This window comes from Penicillium antarcticum, assembly GCF_028974205.1.
Source record: "Penicillium antarcticum strain IBT 31339 chromosome Unknown utg000009l_segment0_segment0, whole genome shotgun sequence".
Lineage (NCBI taxonomy): Eukaryota > Fungi > Ascomycota > Eurotiomycetes > Eurotiales > Aspergillaceae > Penicillium > Penicillium antarcticum.
In genome coordinates this window covers 27,708-49,326 of record NW_026695307.1, presented here as the reverse complement: position 1 = coordinate 49,326, position 21,619 = coordinate 27,708, and the positions used below count along the sequence as shown (strand labels likewise).

The window sequence follows — 21,619 nt, the reverse complement described above, 5'->3', positions numbered from 1 at the left end:
TAATTTATGAAAGGGGCCAGCTAAATTGGCTAGACACCGTGGAGATAGCACGCCAAGTCTGCCATGTTCCTTGTATGGACTTCCAGTCAATTAACCGCATAAGTGGAAATAGCGGCATACATTACTATCATTTTAACCATTTAATGACCCCTAGTCTAGCGTGGAGTCGGTCCGCCTGCTAAGTCTCAATTAAGTCCCTGTTTATATATCAATCCTAGACAAAGGGGCGGTTCTCACGAAGAGGCAAAAAAAATAGCGGCAAATAAATGAGAACGAGCCTGGCAATCAGGTAGTCAGATATCCTAAGGCAATCTGTTTAAGGTAGCGTGTAACATTTAGGGCACCTGAGAAAAGCAATTCACCTAGCAGAAGCGAAAATAACGCGTTGGAATAGAGGAATGGAGGACACGCTCAAGATAGACCAACTTGAATAAAATTCCAAGCCAGTTTCCTATCCCTTGCAGGAGAGGAGGTAAGCGCGACGAGGAAAAGCCCTGTCCGACGTCGAAACCCCCAATCGCCTACTAACCTCCCCCAGTCGGAATTTAACTAGCCTTGGGCATTCCTGCACATTTGCCTCGCCATTTTTGACACTGTTTTTCTGATCTCGGAGTCTCTGAGGGTGTAACAAAAACGGCAGTGGGCAAGACGAGCCACGCGCAGACCTTCACACAATGCCGGACAGTGAGAACATCCAGCTGGATACACTCCAGCACCAGGACTATTCGCAGGAGGCCGCGTCTCGTGATGGGCGACGACTGCAATCGCCGGAGCAAGAGAGCCTCGATACCAACATCCAAGATGGTTCTGTGGAGTATCCGGGTCTCATTCGCGTTATTCTGATCACCCTGGGAGTCGCGCTCTGCTCCTTCTGTGTTGGACTCGTGAGTCGAACCGTCGTTCCAGGCGACCTGGTCCATCCGTTGACTGCGATGGTACCTTATTGATGTTCGAACTAGGATAATACGATCCTGGCAACGGCGATTCCCAAGATCACCTCCGAGTTCAACTCCCTCGAAGACATGAGCTGGTATGTCAGCGCCTATATGTTGGTCACGTCCGCCTTCACCCTCGCTTTTGGCAAGATCTACACCCACTACTCCGTCAAAATGACCTACCTGAGTTCTCTCGGGTTGTTCGAACTGGGGTCGCTGATCTGCGCCGTCACCCCGTCCTCGGCGGGATTGATCGTAGGCAGGGCTATCGCGGGCTTGGGATCAGCTGGGCTCTTTCCTGGCTCGGTGATCATCTTGAGCCACATCGCGCCGCTGCACCGACGGCCGCTATTGATCGCTTTCATTGGCATCATGTCGGGCATTGCCACGGTAGCTGGACCCCTGTGAGTCAGTTCTATCCTGTTGGCATCCATTAACTAAACGTCTTCAGACTAGGCGGTGTCTTCACTGATCGACTGTCATGGCGATGGTGCTTTTACATTAACCTTCCCATCGGCGGTGTCACCGCAGTAGTGGTTTTTTTCTTCCTTAAAAACATAAAGGTGAAAGAGAATATACCCACCAGTCAGAAAATCAAGGGGCTAGACTGGATCGGCACTGTGGTCTTCATCCCGGCGATTGTTTCGCTGCTCCTGGCGCTTCAGTGGGGTGGTGCACGATACAACTGGCAGAATGTGCGGATCATCATGCTATTCATTATTGCCGGAGTGCTGGGAACGGTGTGGCTGTTGATCCAACGCTGGAAGCAGGAGGCCGCCACTATCCCCCCGAGACTGATGCAGCGACGGAGCGTAGTTGGCACCTGTATCTACACCATCCCCTTCGTTGGCTGTGTGATAGTATTCGGATACTACGTATGTCAGTCTCCCCCGTGGCATGGAAAAGAACTAACGCAAGAAATAACAGCTCCCCATATGGTTCCAGTCCGTCAAGGGCGTGTCGGCCTCCCAGTCCGGCATTATGAATCTGCCTACCGTGGTTGGAACGATTGTGGTCGGCCTTCTATCCAGCGCGTTAATCACAAAGGTGGGATACATGATGCCATTCCTAGTCTTGGGATCAGTCATGTTGGCTGCGGGTGCCGGTCTCTGCTCGACCTTCCAGCGCAACTCAGGATCTTCTGAATGGATTGGATATCAGGCAATGATCGGAATGGGATCTGGCTTGGGATACCAGCTACCTCTGCTGGTCATCCAGGCTGACGTCCCTACAGCCGATGTGCCAGTAGCTACGGCGGTCGTGATCTTCATGCAGAACCTCGCGGGCTCCATATTTAGTGCTATTGCCCAAAATGTCTTCCAGAATCAATTGGTAAAAAGCGTGCAGACTTTGGTTCCTTCTGTGAATCCGAAGTCAACTCTCGATGCTGGCACCCATGGTCTGTCCGACCGATTCCCTTCGGATGTGCTGCCGTCAATTCTGCAAGCGTACAACACCGCGGTCACCCGTACATTTTATGTTGGAGTGGCTGCAGCCTCCCTGTCGGTATTTGGGGCATTCATTGTGCGATGGGACGTGTCAGTGAAGAAGAAGGTCCCCCAAGAGCCGCCGGTGCCAGGAAGTTCTCCTTCTGGTGCGGGAGAGAAAGCAAAGACAGTACCTACACATTTCTCTGGATGAGGGTGAAGGACATTATGACTATTTACTGATTTAGGACGTAAACTGTTGATTGGCTAGACTATAGATTTTGTGTTCACTATCCCCCGAGTCTCTGTTTCCAAGAGCAGCAGATGCAAGGTACTTTGGGTTTCTATGAACCGACCGAGCCAGTACAATAAACAACCCCCTTCATATCCAAGCAATCTTTTCTCACTCCATATGAAAAATGAAGTCCCTTCATCCATCCCGGCAGAATGATGGAGGCTTTCCCGCCGTACATCGCGCCCACACAGGGTCTGCAATGAGTCGCTTCATTGTGTCCTGGTGGATAGTAACATGGATCTCCCAGCAAGGATTTGTTGTCTGCCTTCGAGGTAAGATGTAAAACATGCCATCTACCATCCCATCTGGTACTCGCATGTCGCTGGGATGGCCCAGGTGGCCGCCAAAATCAGCCTCGTAGATGCCAATGTCCCGCCAGCTGCTGATGTGGTAGTCTGTCTGGCCAAACGCCACAGTGGACAAATTCGCCACGTCCTCCAAATAGGAGATAACACTGCGCACGTAGCTCTCGTTTATGGTGTTGAGCTTGCGGCGGATGGCCAGGGCGATGCGCACCAGGGCTGCTTCCCATGCTTCTCGGCCTAGTTGTTTCGCTGTTTCGTAACAATGGGCGCCCAGGGGATCATCGTGGCCCAGTTTATGCAGAAAAGCATCCATGCCAACGCTCTCCCGGAGAAGGACGATGGCGTTGCCAACATATCCTGGATCAATGGGCGACTGCATACGCCCTCGGATATTCACGGCCATGCAGATCGAGGAATCGAATGGAGGAATAACGTCGGTATTCTCGGCAGGATACCGAACACGATTCAGACACAGCCACAACAGCGACACCACCAGATCGTTACTCGAAACCCATGGATTCTCCTCTCCGTCCCTGAGCGCTGTTGATTCCCGAAGAATTTGATTGGAAACGTCCTTTAGCGCATTGACCAGGCTGGCAGGGATGCGGAAATACTGCGTCGACATGAGACGGGCCGTCTGGATCAAGACCTGCTTCATGCCCTCAAGGTCGGCGGGCAGAGACGCCACGAGAGGGTACTCCCTATCATGGTCAAACCGCAGATCGGGAGGTCCTCCAGGGTGTCTCAGCTTCTCTCGAGAGTCGTGCTGAGACTCCAGACTGATTTCAAGAGGACCCCCATCAGGGCCACGGCAGCATCTGGCAAAGTCCCGGACAATGGTGCCAATCCCGGTGGCATCGATGACGCTATGGTGGAAAGAAAATCCCAGAATGATGCCGTCCGTCATGGCATTCACCTTGACCCGGAAGATGGGCACCGGCTTGTCTAGCTCCGGGAAGAAAGGGACCGGGAGATAATTCTCGTTGGCGGTGCCCAGCTGTTCCGTCGTCGACGTCGCACTGGATTCTGTCAGACAGGAGTTCGAGTGATGTGCGACGAGGCAGACAGGTCTCCTTTCCCCAGCGGGAGGTCGAATCTCGAGCTGCCCTGGGCGTACGCCGGGGGTTTCGCATGGAGCCAAATATCCGGCCAGGAAAGGAAGTCTCTCGATAAAAGTATCAGCTCCCTTTTGCAGCTGATTGACAGCAAATGCCACATCCGACAAGGGGAAAGTTAGAAAGAAGCGAACATAACAAGGAGGAATCGTATGGTCAAGCCCGGTTAGAGGATACGCTTCGAATAAGGGCTTGGACATGATGGCAGCACAGCTGGATGTGTGATTTTGTTCCGATCGGATGTGTCCAGGCAGTTTTTTGTGGGATACGAGGGCTATTTGAAAGCATAGGAGGGCCGAGTAAGCATATATTCCAGCGAAGTGGGTATTGCCAGCCACTGGCGTTTCTGTGGGATTCGTTTATGCATTGTAGTGGGGGAACAGCGAAATTGGTGATATTGATACCTAGAAGGTCAACCCACCGGGGCTGCTGTCCAACTGCAAATAGGTTCATTCTTTAGATTGGACAATAGACACGGGTCAATTTTGGTTTGATGATCTTCCAATGATATATTGTCCCAGAGGTGCTCATAAATACAGCATGTTGATCACATCGTTAGCCTAAATGCCTGCATGTGTCTACATCAGTGTTGTAGTCTGTTGTTGCTATCGACCCGCCAGCAGCATTTAATTGCCATCGCGGCTTTCCCCCTTAGCATATAGGTGCATATTGTAGTGTTAAGATGCCGTGTTCAATCGTGTGATAGTTACATGGCTGTAAATCTTCCCTGCTTCCATGGAATTAATATTTGCAACCGTATACTCACTCTAGTTACTGAAAACGCACTCTTTGTACCAAATTTTAGCTATTCAAAGGCTTTTACAAGATTGCTAGGTTTTACTGTGATCCAACCTGTGGTAGCAGTGAGCGCGCCTACGAGGGCTCCCCTATTTCAATATATAGATGATTGCGCTGCCAGAGCAGCTCTAACGCTGAGTCTGGAGGATACACCTCCATCCGACACATGCCAGTGCAGTATTCTATCTATTGCTATCCACCAAGAAAGATACAATCTAATCCCAATCAGTAAAAGTCTGCAGCCCCTTAGTTAATTCCGGCCATTTTCACCGTGATCAGGTCCTAATTCACACGATTAGCAAAAACTACGTGCCATTAGGAATATCTCCAGTGGCGCTTACCCTCAAGAAGCGTGGCATAAGGGCCACCACCCAGTAAGCAAAAGAGGCCATTTGGCCACGGTAGGTAATGCCTCCTCGGCGATTCAAAATATCACCCACCACTCGTTCGGCGTACACGCGTGCTGACATGCGGGACGCCTGCTCACTTCCCTCTGCCTGTGCGGCGATCTGCCTCTCCCACGCCACATACGCGGAGTCGGGCGGAAGCCGGTAGTTTGCCTGAAAGATCATTGTCTGCACTGCTCCCGTCATGACGGAGAGCACCTGGACTCCAAACGGTTTCAATTCCAAGCGTAGAGTCTCACTTAGGGCGAGCAATGCAGCCTTGGAGCTGGAATAGATACCTATCGGTGGTTGGTGAGAGATTGGATGTGAAGGGTTCGGAATCACGTACCGAGCCATAGGGGCAATGTCTCGCTGGCAACCGAGTTGATGTTAACAATGGTCCCACGAGCCGCAATCAGGAGAGGAGAGAATTCTTGGATCATTCGCAGGGGACCCCAAAAGTTGACCTCGAAGATCTGTCGGCCATGGACTTGATCGCAATCCAGCACCGGAATAATGTATCCATCCCCGGCGTTATTCACCAGATAGTCCAGTGTCCCACCGGTGTGCCTCTGGACCAATTCAACCGCCGCACTTATCTGGGATCCCTGAGTGACATCCAAAGGGATCAGCGTCATCTGAGCTAAATCTCTTAAGTGCTTCATCTTCTCCGTCTTGCGGGCGGTTGCAAACACATGGAATCCCCTCTGGTGAAACGCCTCCGCCAGGGCAGACCCGATGCCACCTCGGCTACATCCGGTGATGAGCACCGTGCGACGCTCCATATGCAGAAACAACTACGAGATATGATGAATAGCTGTGTCTTTGTCCCGATGGTTCTTCGATATAGCGTGGGCCGCAATGGGATTCCATTGACTGCCGGAGTTTCTACGAAGTATTGACTTGGCGCTGTACCACAAGTTTTAAACATCCTACATGCACAGGTCTCCCTATCCTACAGATGGCTGCAAAGAAATACTCTCGGATACGTGATCACTTAGCTCTCAGATGTAGGTGGGCTTTCGATAATCTGGACTATGCAAAAGACGGAATAAGGGACGTGTCGAATGCAACATATCCACAGCTATTGCATTACACAGCTCGGTTGGATATCCTTTATGCAACCCCCTTGCATACTGGCCCATCACTCTTATATTCAGGACATCTCCAACCGGGCCTTGACTGCATTGAGATAGTCGGTGTGCATGTCGGTATCAGCAAAGTCGGCTTTTTGCTCTGGAGTGGCGTCGGCATTGGTACAGTTAATCATGGTACGAATAAAGCGCGTCTGATTGTCCCCGATGGGGTCGAAGATGTAAGTGATGATGGTGTTGTAGACTGGAGGCAGAATGAAATCGGTAGGCAGACTGAACTCGAAGTACTGGTTCTTGACCATTTTCCGCACCTCCCAGTGACATTGGAAGACCCAGCCACGTACATCGATTGTCTCGGTAAATCTGAGGCCGACAGTAGCCTCTTTGTCCAGACCATCATCGCCCTCAATTCCCTTACAGGCTGGGTGGATCCCGATCCAGTTCGAGACGGTGGTCACAAAGTCATAGACCACATGGGCGGGCTTGTCGATGATGATTTCACACTGGCTCTTGAATGAGGACATAGTCGCGGAATATGGAGGATGGTATGTTTGTCAAAAGAGCAAGCGATGCTGGAAGATTGACAATCCTGAGCGCGGGCACAAGGGTAGTGTGATGTTGACTATCGCTCACTGCTGGGTTATTTATCTTTGTAATGGCAACTTGACCGTGGTAGACTGGGATGCTCTATCGGACATAACTATCGAAAGACAGTGCATGCAACTGAAAGACAGTGCATGCAACTGAAAGACAGTGCATGCAACTGAAAGACAGTGCATGCAACTGAAAGACAAGGAGATGCAACCAGGGAGCTCGAACAAGTAAAGAGCAGCAGCCTGTGATTTATCAAAAATAGAGTCATCCTATGCGAGTGGAAATGATGCAAGATTGGCACAAGCCTGTGTCTCCCCTTCTATTGTTACTGAACGGCCATTTGGTCGTCCGTACGCCATACAGATGCCTACCTGTTTATGCATCCACATGATGGTCTAGAGCAAAGAAGGAGGATAGGGCACCAATGCATATAGACCAATCACAAAAGTAGAAGCTTTTTATCGGTGCGGTTATTCACAGTCCTGAATCGGCATATTCGCCACACCTATACTAGTCATAACTAGGGTTAACATATTTTGAAATTATCTTCTAATCAGCCAGGCACGTGATGGTTCATCGGTGAAAGAATGATCGAGATACTACCAAGGCTTAGAGAAAGAAATTCAAAAATTTCCCATTTAGGTGTCCACCTTTTTTGCAGCGTGATGAATATAGACCTGTCGTCAACACGAATCAATTACGCTTCACCACCACTCGGCCATTATCGAGAATACATCTAGATTTACGCATTTCAAAACCACACTCTTCCAGCTTCGTAGTAGAGTAATACGAGGGCACTGCATGGTTCGAACACAACCCCAATTGCTGGGATCCACAGCAGACAAAAAATTCGCCCGACCAAGGTCTCATGCCAGATCGCGTGATGGTAGTAGAATACCATGCACCATGTCAATAGGGCCACCGCAGAAATGCTTTAGTCCCATTGGAGGAAGTGCTTGACCCCTTGCTTGTCTTCTGCAGCCTGCTCAGCTGCCCAGAACAGCCTGCGCATAACGAGGGTTTCCACGCCAATTTGGACGAACGGCCACCAATGATGACTAGCGTAAGGTGGGAGATAGCGGAACAGGCAAATGTGAAAGCAAATGCAGACGCCCCTTCTTGAAAACCGTGAGTTCTGTAAGATGCAGGAGATGTGAGCCACTGCAAGATGGCAACTGAGACCACTGCTGCTTCATACCAATCGATACACAGTCTGGGGCGGCCCGACGGGCAAATAAATCTAGTAGCTTGGAATCCTGTAGCGTGACCCCTTCATGGATTACAATAGACCTCTTATGTCCGGTATATATCGGAGAGGGTGGTAATTCCTTCGGCACGCATAGATCTTTATATCTACTGACCATGAAAGTTGCGGTCATTGGAGGCGGGCCATCGGGTCTCGTTACCCTCAAATACTTGCTGGCCGCACACCACTTCCAGCCGGTCGACCCAATCGAAGTACAGCTGTTTGAATCAGAAGATCGAGTGGGAGGCACCTTTTCCTATCGCACCTACGATAGGGCTGAGGTAATGTCAATGCTGCTAATTAGAGTCAACCGCTAAATAAGGCACAGCTCGTCTCGTCCGCCCAGTTGACCACCTTCTCCGACTACCGCTGGCACGATAAATCTATTGACTACCTGTCTGTAGTGGAGTATGTTGAGTACCTGGAGGGCTACTGTGACCGATTCGGGCTCTGGCCACATATCCGCCTCTCGACACAGGTCGAGAAGGTCGAACGCACGGGCAAGGGAGGACACCGAATCACTGTCTCACACGGAGGGCAAACACGCACCTGGGACTGCGATGCCGTCGCGGTGTGCTCCGGACTGCATGTCAAGCCCAACACCCCGTCCATCCCCGGGCTGGACCACGTGCCGGTGGTCTTTCACTCGTCCGAATACAAAAATGTCCGGCAGCTGGGCCAGAACACTAACGTGATGGTTCTAGGGACTGGGGAGACGGGGATGGACATCGCATACTTCTCAGTGACGGCTGACTCGACCAAATCCACGACTGTGTGCCACCGCAATGGATTCGTGATTGGGCCCAAGGTAAGTCGGTGACCGCGTACACTCCTTCAGGACGCTGACCCGCAGCATATAGAGATTACCTGAGATCAAACTGTTCGGCCGAGCAACCTGCAAGACGCCCGGGAGGGCGCTTCCGGTTGATCTCAGTCGGCCCTACCTCTTCGTGACCTCGTATGCCCACCGCAAAGTCCGTGGAGCCCTTCAGACCACGCTGTCCCGATGGACGGTCAAGGCTGGCTCCTGGCTGGGGACTGGCACCGCCCGGGGATTCGACCAGTGGGTGGGCAGTTTGTCGACGGAGAAATATGATGAGTCCCATTGTACGTCCGATCGGGATGGGTATTGATGGCGGAGAGAGAAAAGAGCAAGAGCCCACCACTAATATATCTCCTAGACTTCTATTGCAAGTCCACCAAGGCCATGCCGTACATCAGTGCTCCCTACCGATCGCACAGCTGGGTCCACCGTCTGCGATCCAGCATCATTCAGGCCGTCCTGCCCGACACAGGGTCCCGGAAGATTGACCTGGCGCCCTGGCCCGAGTACATCGATGAGGACGGGGTGGTGCACTTCGAGAAGAGCAGCCGCCCGGAGAGCAAGGTATTGCTTCAGGAGCCATGCTGCAAGCCCGATGTGCTGGTGTTGGCGACTGGATACACCCAGTCATTTCCCTTCCTGGGCTCAGAGTATTGCACGCCCGATCACGCCGATCAGCGCGGCATCTGGCGGACGGGCGATGCATCCGTCGGCTACATTGGCTTTGTGCGACCCAGCTTTGGTAGGATGACATTCCTTCCCCCCTCTCCCCCTTCATCACCGGGTGATTAACAACCAATTAATCAACAGGTGCCATTCCACCACTGGCCGAGATGCAAGCCCAGGTCTGGGTGTTGAAACTCATTAATCGCCTACCCGGCCCTCTCGTCGCGGACGATTCCTACCGTCTTTTCAGCAACCCAAGCGGTCGCATTGGATATGGAGTCGACCACGATCTGTTTGCCCACCGACTAGCCTTGGATATTGGTGCATCCCCCTCGTTCTTCCAGGCCCTCGCCCATGGGTGGCAGGTGACCGTGTTCTGGGCCATGGGGGGCACCCTGAACACCAAGTTTCGCCTCGCCGGTCCGTGGGCATGGTCCGGGGCGCCAAGAGTCATCCGTGATGAGCTTCTGGAGACTGTCACGGGTCGGAGATCAACCATCGGTAAGTGTTACCTGCGCTACCCACGCTGATGCATGCTAAAGCTACCTAGAATTAATCGCCCAGCTTATCATAAACATGATTCTATGCGGCATACCGAGCTTTCTGCTATGTCTGGCAGATCTGCTCGTGGCCTTCTGCGTCCGGATCTACCAGGCTAGTTCCGTAGTGATGTCTTCTCGACCCTCAAAGGGAGGTTCCGAAGTAACAGAGAACCGCAGCTAACATAATTTGTCGAAGTATGTGGTAACTTCCCTCCTAGAATTGGCTGATTCATTGCCCGCTTTTCCTGGGTTATGTTTCTGTATGTAACTCTGGATGAATCATGAACTCGAGCGTGTAACGGCCAGGTATCTGGTGCACAGGCCATGGGGAAGCCTTAGCAGAGACCCCTACTTTTTACTATTGTCATCTATCAACCTGATCATCGTCGTGGCCCTATTAGACATCTTCAATACTAGGCTATATAGATAGTGCTAGATGCGAAACAGTTCACTAGTGAGTCGCCCACTCCGAAGCGCATAGAAACTGATATCTCAACAAACACCGCTTTGATTTATTCTGGTATATATGCCAATACCAAATAAGCATACTCCATAATGGTTGAATATCAAAAGAATCCGAAAGTTTGATTATAACGACATGATAATTTATGGCTCATTTTAGCTACATGAGCTAGAAATATGAGCATCGGAATTATCCTCTCACCAAAATTGCTGAGAGTTCACCCAGGTACTACGTTAACCATATAGAAAATGACTTTGAAATTTGCTATCTATAAGCTCCGGTCGCTACAATATGTGAAAAAAGTATTCACTAGGGTGTTTTGGGATTGGTGACTCGGTAGGATGGGCGACCCACTAGGGAATCACTCGAAATCTAATAGGCTGAGTGAGCTTGGAGGGAATATAGCACTGACCAGCTTTGAAAGGTCCTGTGGCTAACCACGTAAGGCCCTTGAGGGCTCACACTTTTGGGAATAATATCCGATTCTCAATTTTCTTTTGGTGCGAGACCGTATGGAGGGAAATCTAAATTCCACCAATACTAATCATAAGCCAGTATGTGAAAGCACGAAGCCCCCAAGTGATAGAGAACACCTAATTGAATGCTGAATCTTAGTACTTATGGCAATCGGTTTCCTAGGCGCCTGTAGAAAATATTCAATGATGTAGATGATAAACACAGAGATGATGCCGTCGGTTTGACCGAGCACGGAATATGAAAGATGTCAAAGAGCGGTGTGGACAGTCTACGACATACTCGATCTTGCATGCCACTAACGTATGTAGAAGGTAAGGAAGTCACTACTGACGAATACGTGGATTCATGCAGTCGATTTGGAAATGGCCATCAGCATAAGACATAAAGACAAGATGCTGTCCCTGTACTGTGCTGATCCACAATACATATCGGGTCTCTTTATGCTGTTGAGACCAAATCACCATGACCAAAACTTTGTCAACTATTGGTGACATGGTTCGAGGAATCGAATTGCCTGATGCAGACCAGCAGTTCTGGTGGAACTCATTAGCTCCCATTCTGAGCCGAATGCTTCAGTGTTCTAAGTACTCAGTCGAGAGCCAAGCGAATATTCTCTCTTTCTTCAAAGATTCCATTGTCCCCTCCTACGGGCCGCGGCCCTCAATTGACGGCGAATTCTTCTGGAAGAGCTATGTAACATTTGATCATACTCCAGGTCAGGTTAGCTTCAATTTTCACAAGGATAAATGCACGGTGCGTCTCAGCAATGTGCCTACGGCTGCTCTGGCAGGCACCGCATCCGACCCATTCAACCAGAAAGGCGTTGTGCAGACAATCAAGCAGATCCAAAACACACTGCCCTACATGGATGTGACTCTCTTTGACTATTTCAGCGAAGCCTTCCTTGTCGCCGATGAAGATACAGTTGGCCTTGATGCTAGAAAGCCCGTGCCACAATACAATCAGCTGGTTGTTGCATCGATGTTAGGTTACGATTTCGAACCTGTACCCCGGGTTAAAGTGTATTTCAACCCGCGATGGAAGGCCCTCCAGATGAACATCGAGAATCATGATTTGATCTGGACAGCGATCAATAATCTAGGATCCCAGATAAAGTCACATAAAAGAACTCTGGATCTGCTCCAGGAATGCGGAAGCCCTAAACAGCCGGGTGGATGGATATTTCAGCCAGAGTTCATCAGCTTTGACTTGGCCGAAAATATGGCAAATACCGCAAGACTGAAGCTGTATGGCTTCACGACCAGGACTTGTTGGTCCCATATTGAGAAAGTTTACACGCTGGACGGACGGCTTAATGATGCCGAGACTCAAAGGGGATTGGCGGTGCTGAAGAGGCTATGGCATCTTGCTCTTTCGATCCCAGATAATCATGATGAGAGCCAGGATCTGCCCCGATGCCCCCACCTGACTGCCGGGGTCATTTACAACTACGAATTGCGTGAGAGCAGTGACAAACCCGAGGCTAAGATATACATCCCTGTGAGGTTCTACGGTTCTGGAGACGGAAAGGTCATTGAAGGGTTAGTGGAGTTTTTCAAGAGTGAGGGCTGGGATGAGCTCGCCAGCTCATACCAAAGAGACTTTGTGTCTGTTTTGTAAGTTTTCCTGTCCTCTCTGTATAGAGATACTGACGATTTCTTTCCTCAGCTCCACCCCTGATGGGAAGATGGTTGGAGAGCACCATGATATTTCCTTTTCCTACAAGAATGATCACCCGTATATTACCGCTTATTATCGACCAGAGTTGATCAGACCAATGGAGCGCCACATAGTCTAGGCAATAGCTAACTACTTGCAAAATTATAGCCCTTTCCCTGAATTTCCTAATGGCACTATTGGTAGAATGATAGAGTAAAATGATACATTAAAAGTAACCTAGTGTACTCGAGCTTGACGAACAGCTGACGAAATTTTCAGCCATACCCCGAGATGCGTATCACGTATCACGTTTCAACGTCAAATTTCATTGGAGATAAATACCTGTAATAGCACATAAATTATCTAATGCATTACCATTTGTAGAATATAGCTACATGGCTGGAGCTGAGCCTACTATAGCATATAAAAAGAATTTCCTTCCTTGGCAAAACCTATCTCTTGCTTGCATTCTCGCTCTTCATCAAATTTTTAGACAATGCTGCCCAGTAGAGTGCAAGTGCTATACTACAAGGACCAAACGCCAGGCTCATTATAGCGATTTGAGATGAGAGAGAGAAAAAGACTATCCACCCCTTGTCTTTCATTCTGTCTTCCCAATACACATCATAGCACCACAGCAGAGTCCCCGTGGATGAGATAATATAGTCCCAGTGCAGAAATCTCAAGACTCCAGACTCTAGCGATGTGATTTTCACCTCCTGCCATGGAAGTCTGGGGGTCAAGAGGCTCCGTGGGTGAAGGTCTGCCGAGTGCAGCGACAAGAAAGGGCTCTTAGGAGATATCGAAAGGAATGAGATCAAAAGAAGGCTAACGTGGCTAGTGATGGAACACGCAAGGGCAAAGGCGTAAGCGTGCCTGAACAGTTGCTGTGGGCGACTTCGTCTAAAACGATGCGTTAAGGAGTGTGCAATTCCAACGGCAAGTGCAACATAGAGGGGCCATCCCTGCCAAATGGCAATAAATAATTGTTTAGACGGAACAGATATGCTTGCAGGTGCTGGAAGACTGCTCAAGGCCAAGGGCAGTATATAACAGACGATCACTGACAGTGGAAGATAGTCTGGCCCCACTATATTTACCGCTGGTATACCGGAGATGGCAAATGCTTTCATGGATGTATTTCTGGTTGCTAGTAAAACACACATCATGAGCCCTGGACCGGTTCCTTGTACCAGGAGACCGGCAAGGGCATTTCTAATTTTGGAAGATCAGTATTACGCTATACAATGTGAGCCCATACGTAACTTACATCATGACTATTTCCACAATTGAACTCTTCGCGCATGTATGCATGAAGAGGATCAGCCACATCGGGATCATGGAGCCTGCGAATGCAATCGCATAGAGGGATAAAGCAGGTGAGGTACCATGGAAAATAGGCCAGAAAAAAACATTGCATGCCTTTAGGAATCCATCAAGCGGTCCCAAGCCAGTATAATGTGACCGAAGACCACCTTGAAGTCCAGCAAGAGAGTCATGAGAGCCCATGGTCGACAGAAGATCAATGAAGCCATTTTGAATGGATAAATAATACTTTGTATATAGGGCCACGGATGCGAGAATGATCAATATAGATCGTACGACACGGGACATTCCGAAAGAAACTAGATCGACGGTAGAGTGGTAGTGGTTATCAATTTGAAATATGGCGAAAAAGATCAGAGACGATCCGAATGGGAGATAGACGGCTTTGGTCACAGTGTCACGGGGTCTAGGGCTATTTTAGGGATATTACCGGAAAAGGCGGTGTCCAGCGATTTGCAATTATGCAGCTGCTCCCTTGCAGTCTGCAGCTGGCGCTTTCTTACTGTTTCATTTTATGTTTTTGCTTTTAATCCCTATCTAGATGTATTCGTAGCTCTTGAAAGCCCCCGTGAGAGATACTTTATGCAGTTTGTGCCGCATGATCCTGTTTGAGGAAAGTGGTTATAACCTCTCCAAGAGTTCAACTGTCTTTAACCAAGAACTAAAAGACTCAACTCTCCATCATGGACTATGTGGCCCAATCCCCGTGGATAGCGACCTTGATTGTAGCAGCAACGACTTACTGTACCCTGAGGTGGGTTCAATATTGGCATTCCTGGGTGTGTGTTATTGCTGTGAGATCCGACTACATTTACACCGAGGTCACTAACATATATACAGGTTAATGTGCCAGTGGTTGGCCGACGGGGCTTTCTGGGGTCATGGATCAGCGCAATTCTCTGGACATGGGAAGCACGTGGTTGCATCCAGAAAGGATACGAAAAGGTATTTCAATAGCCTTGACCCGGACCGGTATGCTAATGATGGGACTCTAGAATAAGAATTTTGCATTCCAGGTCTCTACCCCGAATGGATGGGAGGTCTGTATATGCAATGATGACATGATCAAGGAATACAAGAACTTGATGGATGATCAGATGTCGGCTCTGGCTGTCACATCGGAGGTATCCGCACTCCCGTCTTTCTATACCAGCCTCCCTGATTCGGATTTTTAATGCTTACCTTTTAGACCTTTCAAGCCAAGTATACCCTGCCTGGAGCACACTGGGGAGCAGTGCACAAACTGGTTCCTCAACCTGCGCTGGCCAAGTCATTAATGTGGCTGAGAAATCGCGCTGCTAACGATACTGACCCCTATTTCTCCGACTTTGTGAAGACTTTCCAACGGGCTTTCAAGGCGGAAATCCAGGTTGAGCAAGACGGTGCAGTCGATTTCTTCCGATAAAACCAGGCAGAGCCTAACTTGTAGTCTCCAGGCCCATTCGAATGGCAATCCTTCCCTTGCTTCCCACGGTACTCGCGCGTCGTCGCGGCCCTGACGGTCAAAGCGCTTCTCGGATCGTTGGCGAACAGGCCCGAATTGATTGATCTCTTATGTGAATACGCCGAGGTCGTTCCGCTGGATGGGTTCTTTATTGCCCTTTTTCCGGCAGTCCTGAAACCGTGAGCGAAACATAGCTTCATCACCGAGGGACGATATGATTGATTGGAAGTAGGATCGTAGCGCTCTTCTGCAAGGCTCCTCGACTCTCAGACCGATTGGTGAAGGTCGTCACAGAAGAAATTGCTAGGCGAGAATTGGAGAATAAACACAGGATCCCTCAGGACATGACAGATCGGATTGCCCAGTGGGTCAAAGACAATCCCGGTTATTCCATTGAATCCGCTGTCGTCCGGGTTATCGCGACATTCTTCGGGGGGATCCATACCACTACCCAGGTTGGTGCTGCACACTGAGGAATCGAGTACATGTTTCTCACATATTGTATGTTAGCTTACGGTTCATGCCTTACTTGAAATTGCAATCCGCCCCGAGTACGTGGATCCCCTGCGACAGGAGATCACAACTGCCCTCAAAGCCCATGGTGGATGGACCAAGAGTGCTATTGAGTCAATGACCAAGCTCGATAGCTTTATCAAGGAGGCTCAAAGATTCAATCCTTTAGATGCAGGTAAGTTGCCCTTCACAATGAGCTACGTGAATGATGATACTCTTATCTCAGGCTGACCGACGCTCAGCATCGTTGGCACGCCAGGCCACTCGGGACTTTCAATTCTCAAATGGCTTGAAACTACCCCGGGGGACTTGGGTGTTCGCACCCAATGGACCAATGCTGTTCGACGAGAGACTGTACCCAGATAGTAGTCAGTTTGATGGGCTGCGATTCTGGAAGTTAGCACAGCAGACCAAAAGGCCTCATGAATACCGACTGGTCGCAGCGAGTTCCACGTATTTACAGTTTGGTGATGGAAGACACACTTGGTATAGTCCCTACCGCCTTGTGGCTGCTTCAAATTTTAACCTTTCATATACCGACAGCCCCGGACGCTTCATGGCAGCCGATGAAATCCGACTGATTTTCGCCCATACCTTGTTTCATTTTGATATTGCCATCAAGAACCACGGGCCACGGCCCAGAAATACAACTTTCAAGAAGATATGTTTCCCTGATATGTCAGCAGAGATCATGCTCAGACCCAGAAAACTGCATGCCTCTCAAGGGAATTGAACGCCTATTTCATGAATTCCCTAATGTAACTGGTTTCAGAAGAGCGCCTGTAGGCTAGTCCAGTTCTAAGTCAGATCGAGGTCATAGCTACTCCAAGAAGAGACAAGCTAGGTAGTAATGAAGTGGAAGAGGTCTCTGAGTTGCTGTCACAAGCGATAGCTCCCAAGGCCATATATACTTGGTTACACAATACTCCTGAATAGGCCATATTCAACAGCTCTATGGCTATCTCTACTGCACTGAAAGTATCCCTTACAGCAGCTAGAGAGACTTTTCCAGTGCAAATTATTCCACAGAAGATAGAAGTGCAAAATGACAACCACCTCAAACTTTACTTCATGTATCATAACATGTACGCCATCCGAGCGATATTATAACTTTATTACAATTGAGTTCGGCGAATCTAACCTATCTCCTGTCTCCTATCTCTCAATAGGAACTCTATTTGACAGCTCCATGACTATATTCATGTTTCCCACGCAACTCCACGTCAAAGCCGATAGGAGAAGCGCCAGGATACACCAAACAGTCCCCATCCTGCCAAGCCCGCTATTTTTATAGTCATCCCATCCGTGGCAACAACGGTTGGGAGAGGGAAGATAGGCACACAATTCACCGCCAGCGATGGTCTTGGAGGCCATATCAGCCGGGAGATCCCCTGCATGAGGTGCATAGTAACGTCCAAAGAGGGTGTTGAAGACCCCGTCTCGAGCCTGGAATCGAACCAAAAATCGCGAAGTTTTATAGATCGAATTGACTCGAGGATGCCGCACCTCACGATACTGGGCCAGGAGTCTTTCAATCTGTGTATTGGTCGGAGGCTGTGTCTGCCTTTTCTGCAGCAAATCACTCAACAGGCTACTCAAGACCGCTGCGTCTTCAATGGCCATATTGGCCCCTTGTCCGATATTTGGTGTCATCTGTCGACCAATGAGGAGAATTAGCCTTCGCAAATTAAAGTGGCTTGTCAGTGGCGAAGGCCTACCTTGTGGGCACTATCGCCCATCAAAACCATTCGACCATGGTACCAGGTGTCAAAGACATTTTCTTCCAACGCCGTCATAGAGGCTGTCTCCCGGCTATCCCAGAGCTGCCCGAATGTGATATCTTTGAAGAATTTCTGCTCTCTCAGACGATTGACGATGGGGCCGATTTCTTTGGCCGTAAAGCGCGGGCATTGGGGATAGATATATTTCCGGTCGAGCTTCTGGATTAGGAACCAATAGACTCGACCCTGTTTACCATGGATCGTCACGATTGTAAAATGATCAAAGAAGGCATTCACCTGTTCTCCCACATTCAATCCTTTGATGGGAGTAGAGATGCCAAAAATACAGCTGTATTCTACCGTCATGCCTAAAAGATGCCAGGATTCAGTTAGGATCATGCATTGGTCGCCATCCGGGGATCATTGACTCACTTCTCTGTTCTCTCTTTGTGATCAAATCAGGTTTAATTCTCTGTGCAGACTTCCACATCTCTGAGCGAACTCTGCTATGGACGCCATCGGCACCGACGATAAGATGGCCCTTGTAGATCGTCCCATCTTCCGTGGTTACAGTGCTATCGATGGCGGAGCTCTCAATGCTGATGACCCTTGCGGCCAGCCGAATTCTACTCTTGTCTGGATAGTGCTGGTAGAGGATTTCAAGTAGCTTCTGTCGGTCGAGAAAGGCTATGGGGAATCCAAACCTATATGGCATTTAGAAACAGTATCAATAATGCAGGTCAATCGCAAGCAGTGAAGCCAAACCTTTCATTCACGAGTTTAGGATAGGAACTACTGAAGCTGAATCCATCCGGGTAGCCGATGGTTGCCGTTTCTAGCGGTTCGATATATTTTTCGATGGTTTCATATAATTGCAGTTGATCGAGCACTCGAGCACCATTTGGCAAAATACCAATTGAGGCCCCGATTTGGGGTGCTGGTTCGCTGGCCTTCTCGAGCACAACGTGACTAATTCCCGCCCGATGTAGACAATGAGCTAAAGTGAGGCCAGCAATCGAGCCGCCAACAATAATGACGTGGAATTGGTCTTTGTTCATGTTTCTTTGATTGAACCTCACGGGAAGGCTAACGCAGGCAGAGGGTGATGGAAACTAACATACAACGACGAATGGGGTAATAAGCTTGAAACTCGCCACGGTCAGCGAGCCTGCACAGATAGAGAAAGAAGACTATAGATCACTATGGCCAAGAAGACATGTACACTGCATGGACCAATATGGGAAGCACGTGTAATAATGTGAATCCTCGCGCCACTACATACATGTGAATTCACATTATGCTATGTACCATCATGACCCACCCCATATGCAATTACCTCAATCCAACATCTCACTTCGATTTGCGCCCTTCAGCTTCCTTGAGACACAATTCGTATTGGCGAACGTACCAGTAGCAGAGCCCGTAGGAACCATCGATCGTGAGGAAAAGCGCCAGGCTCCACAAAATCAGAGGGCTATTGAGCCAGGAAAAAGACTCGGGCCAGTACATCCAACGCAATGATGCAAATCCCACAGTGCAGGACGATCCGAGGAAGCGAGAAAGCCTAGAACAAATATTTAGAACCAACCTATGCCAACCTATGCCAAGGCCCTCGATGGTTACATACCATAACGTATACGAGGCCCCGCGCGTACTTCCACGACACAGTAGCTGGCAGAGTCCACCCACGCTGAGTAGCAGCTGGCATACCACAGCGCCCCACGAATATGCAAGGGAGTGGCCGATCTCCGCGGCGAGAGCGAGATGTCCGGTGAGAAATCCCAGAGTAGCCAGGAAGAAAATGAGAGACAAATTGCGCATGACCAGTGGGGCATGGCTCCATTCCTTGGGGGCAAATTTGATTGCCGCGTACATGACGCCAATGTTGATAGAGAGACCGGCGATGAACACACCTTGTTCCATAAGACTCTTGGACGGATATATCAAACTATACACGACCTCCCAGGCGATATTGCAACACAGAGGCATGATTGCCATCCCGTAAGTCTCGTCCTTAAATGATTGGTAAATCATTCCGACATAGTTGATCAGCCACCCAAGCCCCATTCCCAGGACAAAAAGGTCGGCAATGGGCTCCACGGCCCGATATTCGGGCGGAGCCTGGGAAACATCGAATCCATCCATGATTGAAATGAAGATAGTTGGTTGGTTTGTTGTGTTCTGGTCTTCTGATGCTGGTGGCAATCCCGAATTGCCCAGACAGGCTGCGCCGCTGCTTCTTATTCCGTGCGGTGGACGACACTATCGACGCTTCATGCTGTGCTTGGGCTCTCGCACACAGGAGGTAATGTGCAGTACTTCGTGCATACTCTTTTTTTGCAACCTCTTGGGGTAATTCAAGATAGTCCCCCCAACAGGAGACATGTTCCATATGGGCGTATTAACGCGAACGCGCAGATTATTTCTGTCCCTTGCTTCAACTTACAAACCCAAATAGTGATTTTTTTTTGCTTTTTGGATGCAGTTGGAGCTGAAGCACCCCATTCAGGAAGCCCATTAAATGCAACCTGTCGTCCATCACACCGCAATTTCGATATGGATTTCCTACATGAGAATTACTTTGTAAACACTCATTGCGGCTTCTCGGATAGTCTCCGGTACCTATCAAGTCCCATTTCTAGTTTTGTGTCGCATGATTCAAATTGCGCGGGATCTCTCTACCTTACCTCCCTCCTCTCGATTCCCAAACCCAGTATAATATGATCACCTTGCTAACGACCCCTCTGAGTGGATGGTCGCAGCTCTGGCTGTCGTACCTGACTCTAACCGTGGGTGCTCTGGCACCAATTGTTGTTCTCTATATATCTATTGACCGCTTCCCTCCGCCGCGGTGGTTATCGAAAAAAGCCCGATTGATCGGTCAGAAGGACCCAGCAAGCACGACATCCTTAGAATGTCCGTATAGCTATATTCGCCAGCTCTACGGCCATTATCATTGGGCTCCTTTCGTGCACAAGTTGTCTCCCACTCTCCACCATGATGATCCAGCCAAGTACAAGATGGTGCTAGAGATCATGGATGCCATCCACCTCTGTTTGATGCTGGTTGACGATGTACGTATCATGCCTCTGGAGATACCAAAGCCGATGCACCCCAATTCTAACGTTCCCAGATCTCCGACGGCAGTGACTTCCGTAAAGGGCGACCAGCTGCCCACCGCATCTACGGCCCGTCGGAAACTGCCAATCGCGCCTACTTGCGAGTCACCCAGATTTTGAATCAGACAACAATTAGATTCCCGCATCTTGCTCCCTGGCTGATGCAGGATCTCGAGAATATCCTCGAAGGCCAGGACCTATCCCTCGTGTGGCGCCGGGACGGCCTCAAGAACTTCCCGACTACTCCCTTAGAGCGACCAGCCGCCTATCAGAGAATGGCGTCTCTTAAGACAGGCTCACTCTTCCGACTGCTGGGCCACCTAGTGCTAGAGGACCGTTCGATGGATGATACCATGACCCTAGTCGCGTATGTGCCTGCCCCACCCTTCTCCTGCGGTCTCAATCCCTGACTGATGCTTGCTAGATGGTACTCCCAACTCCAAAACGATTGCAAAAATGTTTATTCAACTGAATATGCCAAGATGAAGGGGGCTGTTGCGGAGGACTTGTGCAATGGTGAGATGACCTACCCTATCGTGCTGGCCATGAACGCCCCCGATGGCCACTGGGTAGACCTTGCGCTGCAATCTCCTTCCCCCGGAACGTGCGGAATGCCCTGCGGGTGATCCGCGGCGATAAGGTGTATCAGATGTGCATGGCTGAACTGGCTG

The 21,619-nt window shown here is 49.7% G+C and overlaps 10 protein-coding genes across 10 annotated transcripts; 5 read left to right on the top strand and 5 right to left on the bottom strand.

The window, feature by feature from the left end:
* Positions 1 to 674: 674 nt before the first annotated feature.
* Positions 675 to 2,576, top strand: N7508_008375 (MDR family MFS transporter; the record flags this gene model as incomplete). The annotated part of the gene is made up of 4 exons (XM_058466439.1): positions 675 to 884; positions 960 to 1,339; positions 1,387 to 1,810; positions 1,863 to 2,576. The coding sequence occupies 4 exons, from the start codon at positions 675 to 677 to the stop codon at positions 2,574 to 2,576; spliced, it is 1,728 nt and encodes a 575-aa protein (XP_058314285.1).
* Positions 2,577 to 2,792: 216 nt separating this feature from the next.
* On the bottom strand, positions 2,793 to 4,277 carry N7508_008374 (transferase family-domain-containing protein; the record flags this gene model as incomplete). Its single annotated transcript, XM_058466438.1, has 1 exon — positions 2,793 to 4,277. One exon carries the CDS (start codon positions 4,275 to 4,277, stop codon positions 2,793 to 2,795), a length of 1,485 nt encoding a protein of 494 aa, XP_058314284.1.
* Positions 4,278 to 5,095: 818 nt separating this feature from the next.
* On the bottom strand, positions 5,096 to 6,046 carry N7508_008373 (SDR family oxidoreductase; the record flags this gene model as incomplete). Its single annotated transcript, XM_058466437.1, has 3 exons — positions 5,096 to 5,157; positions 5,217 to 5,560; positions 5,611 to 6,046. The coding sequence occupies 3 exons, from the start codon at positions 6,044 to 6,046 to the stop codon at positions 5,122 to 5,124; spliced, it is 816 nt and encodes a 271-aa protein (XP_058314283.1). The 3' UTR covers positions 5,096 to 5,121.
* Positions 6,047 to 6,417: 371 nt separating this feature from the next.
* On the bottom strand, positions 6,418 to 6,879 carry N7508_008372 (SRPBCC family protein; the record flags this gene model as incomplete). The annotated part of the gene is made up of 1 exon (XM_058466436.1): positions 6,418 to 6,879. One exon carries the CDS (start codon positions 6,877 to 6,879, stop codon positions 6,418 to 6,420), a length of 462 nt encoding a protein of 153 aa, XP_058314282.1.
* A 1,432-nt stretch (positions 6,880 to 8,311) lies between these two features.
* Positions 8,312 to 10,407, top strand: N7508_008371 (flavin-containing monooxygenase; the record flags this gene model as incomplete). The annotated part of the gene is made up of 6 exons (XM_058466435.1): positions 8,312 to 8,476; positions 8,524 to 9,003; positions 9,056 to 9,302; positions 9,377 to 9,760; positions 9,829 to 10,185; positions 10,235 to 10,407. The coding sequence occupies 6 exons, from the start codon at positions 8,312 to 8,314 to the stop codon at positions 10,405 to 10,407; spliced, it is 1,806 nt and encodes a 601-aa protein (XP_058314281.1).
* Positions 10,408 to 11,628: 1,221 nt separating this feature from the next.
* Positions 11,629 to 12,964, top strand: N7508_008370 (aromatic prenyltransferase; the record flags this gene model as incomplete). Its single annotated transcript, XM_058466434.1, has 2 exons — positions 11,629 to 12,782; positions 12,835 to 12,964. 2 exons carry the CDS (start codon positions 11,629 to 11,631, stop codon positions 12,962 to 12,964), a joined length of 1,284 nt encoding a protein of 427 aa, XP_058314280.1.
* A 1,870-nt stretch (positions 12,965 to 14,834) lies between these two features.
* N7508_008369 (cytochrome P450) lies at positions 14,835 to 16,841 on the top strand (the record flags this gene model as incomplete). The annotated part of the gene is made up of 8 exons (XM_058466433.1): positions 14,835 to 14,930; positions 14,992 to 15,096; positions 15,147 to 15,275; positions 15,341 to 15,533; positions 15,588 to 15,774; positions 15,828 to 16,050; positions 16,106 to 16,283; positions 16,351 to 16,841. The coding sequence occupies 8 exons, from the start codon at positions 14,835 to 14,837 to the stop codon at positions 16,839 to 16,841; spliced, it is 1,602 nt and encodes a 533-aa protein (XP_058314279.1).
* A 422-nt stretch (positions 16,842 to 17,263) lies between these two features.
* Positions 17,264 to 18,887, bottom strand: N7508_008368 (FAD-dependent oxidoreductase; the record flags this gene model as incomplete). The annotated part of the gene is made up of 4 exons (XM_058466432.1): positions 17,264 to 17,761; positions 17,827 to 18,197; positions 18,262 to 18,533; positions 18,595 to 18,887. The coding sequence occupies 4 exons, from the start codon at positions 18,885 to 18,887 to the stop codon at positions 17,264 to 17,266; spliced, it is 1,434 nt and encodes a 477-aa protein (XP_058314278.1).
* A 281-nt stretch (positions 18,888 to 19,168) lies between these two features.
* pyr4 (meroterpenoid cyclase pyr4) lies at positions 19,169 to 19,974 on the bottom strand (the record flags this gene model as incomplete). The annotated part of the gene is made up of 2 exons (XM_058466431.1): positions 19,169 to 19,393; positions 19,457 to 19,974. 2 exons carry the CDS (start codon positions 19,972 to 19,974, stop codon positions 19,180 to 19,182), a joined length of 732 nt encoding a protein of 243 aa, XP_058314277.1. The 3' UTR covers positions 19,169 to 19,179.
* A 575-nt stretch (positions 19,975 to 20,549) lies between these two features.
* Positions 20,550 to 21,574, top strand: N7508_008366 (terpene cyclase; the record flags this gene model as incomplete). Its single annotated transcript, XM_058466430.1, has 3 exons — positions 20,550 to 20,903; positions 20,963 to 21,315; positions 21,373 to 21,574. 3 exons carry the CDS (start codon positions 20,550 to 20,552, stop codon positions 21,572 to 21,574), a joined length of 909 nt encoding a protein of 302 aa, XP_058314276.1.
* Between the last annotated feature and the right edge of the window lie 45 nt (positions 21,575 to 21,619).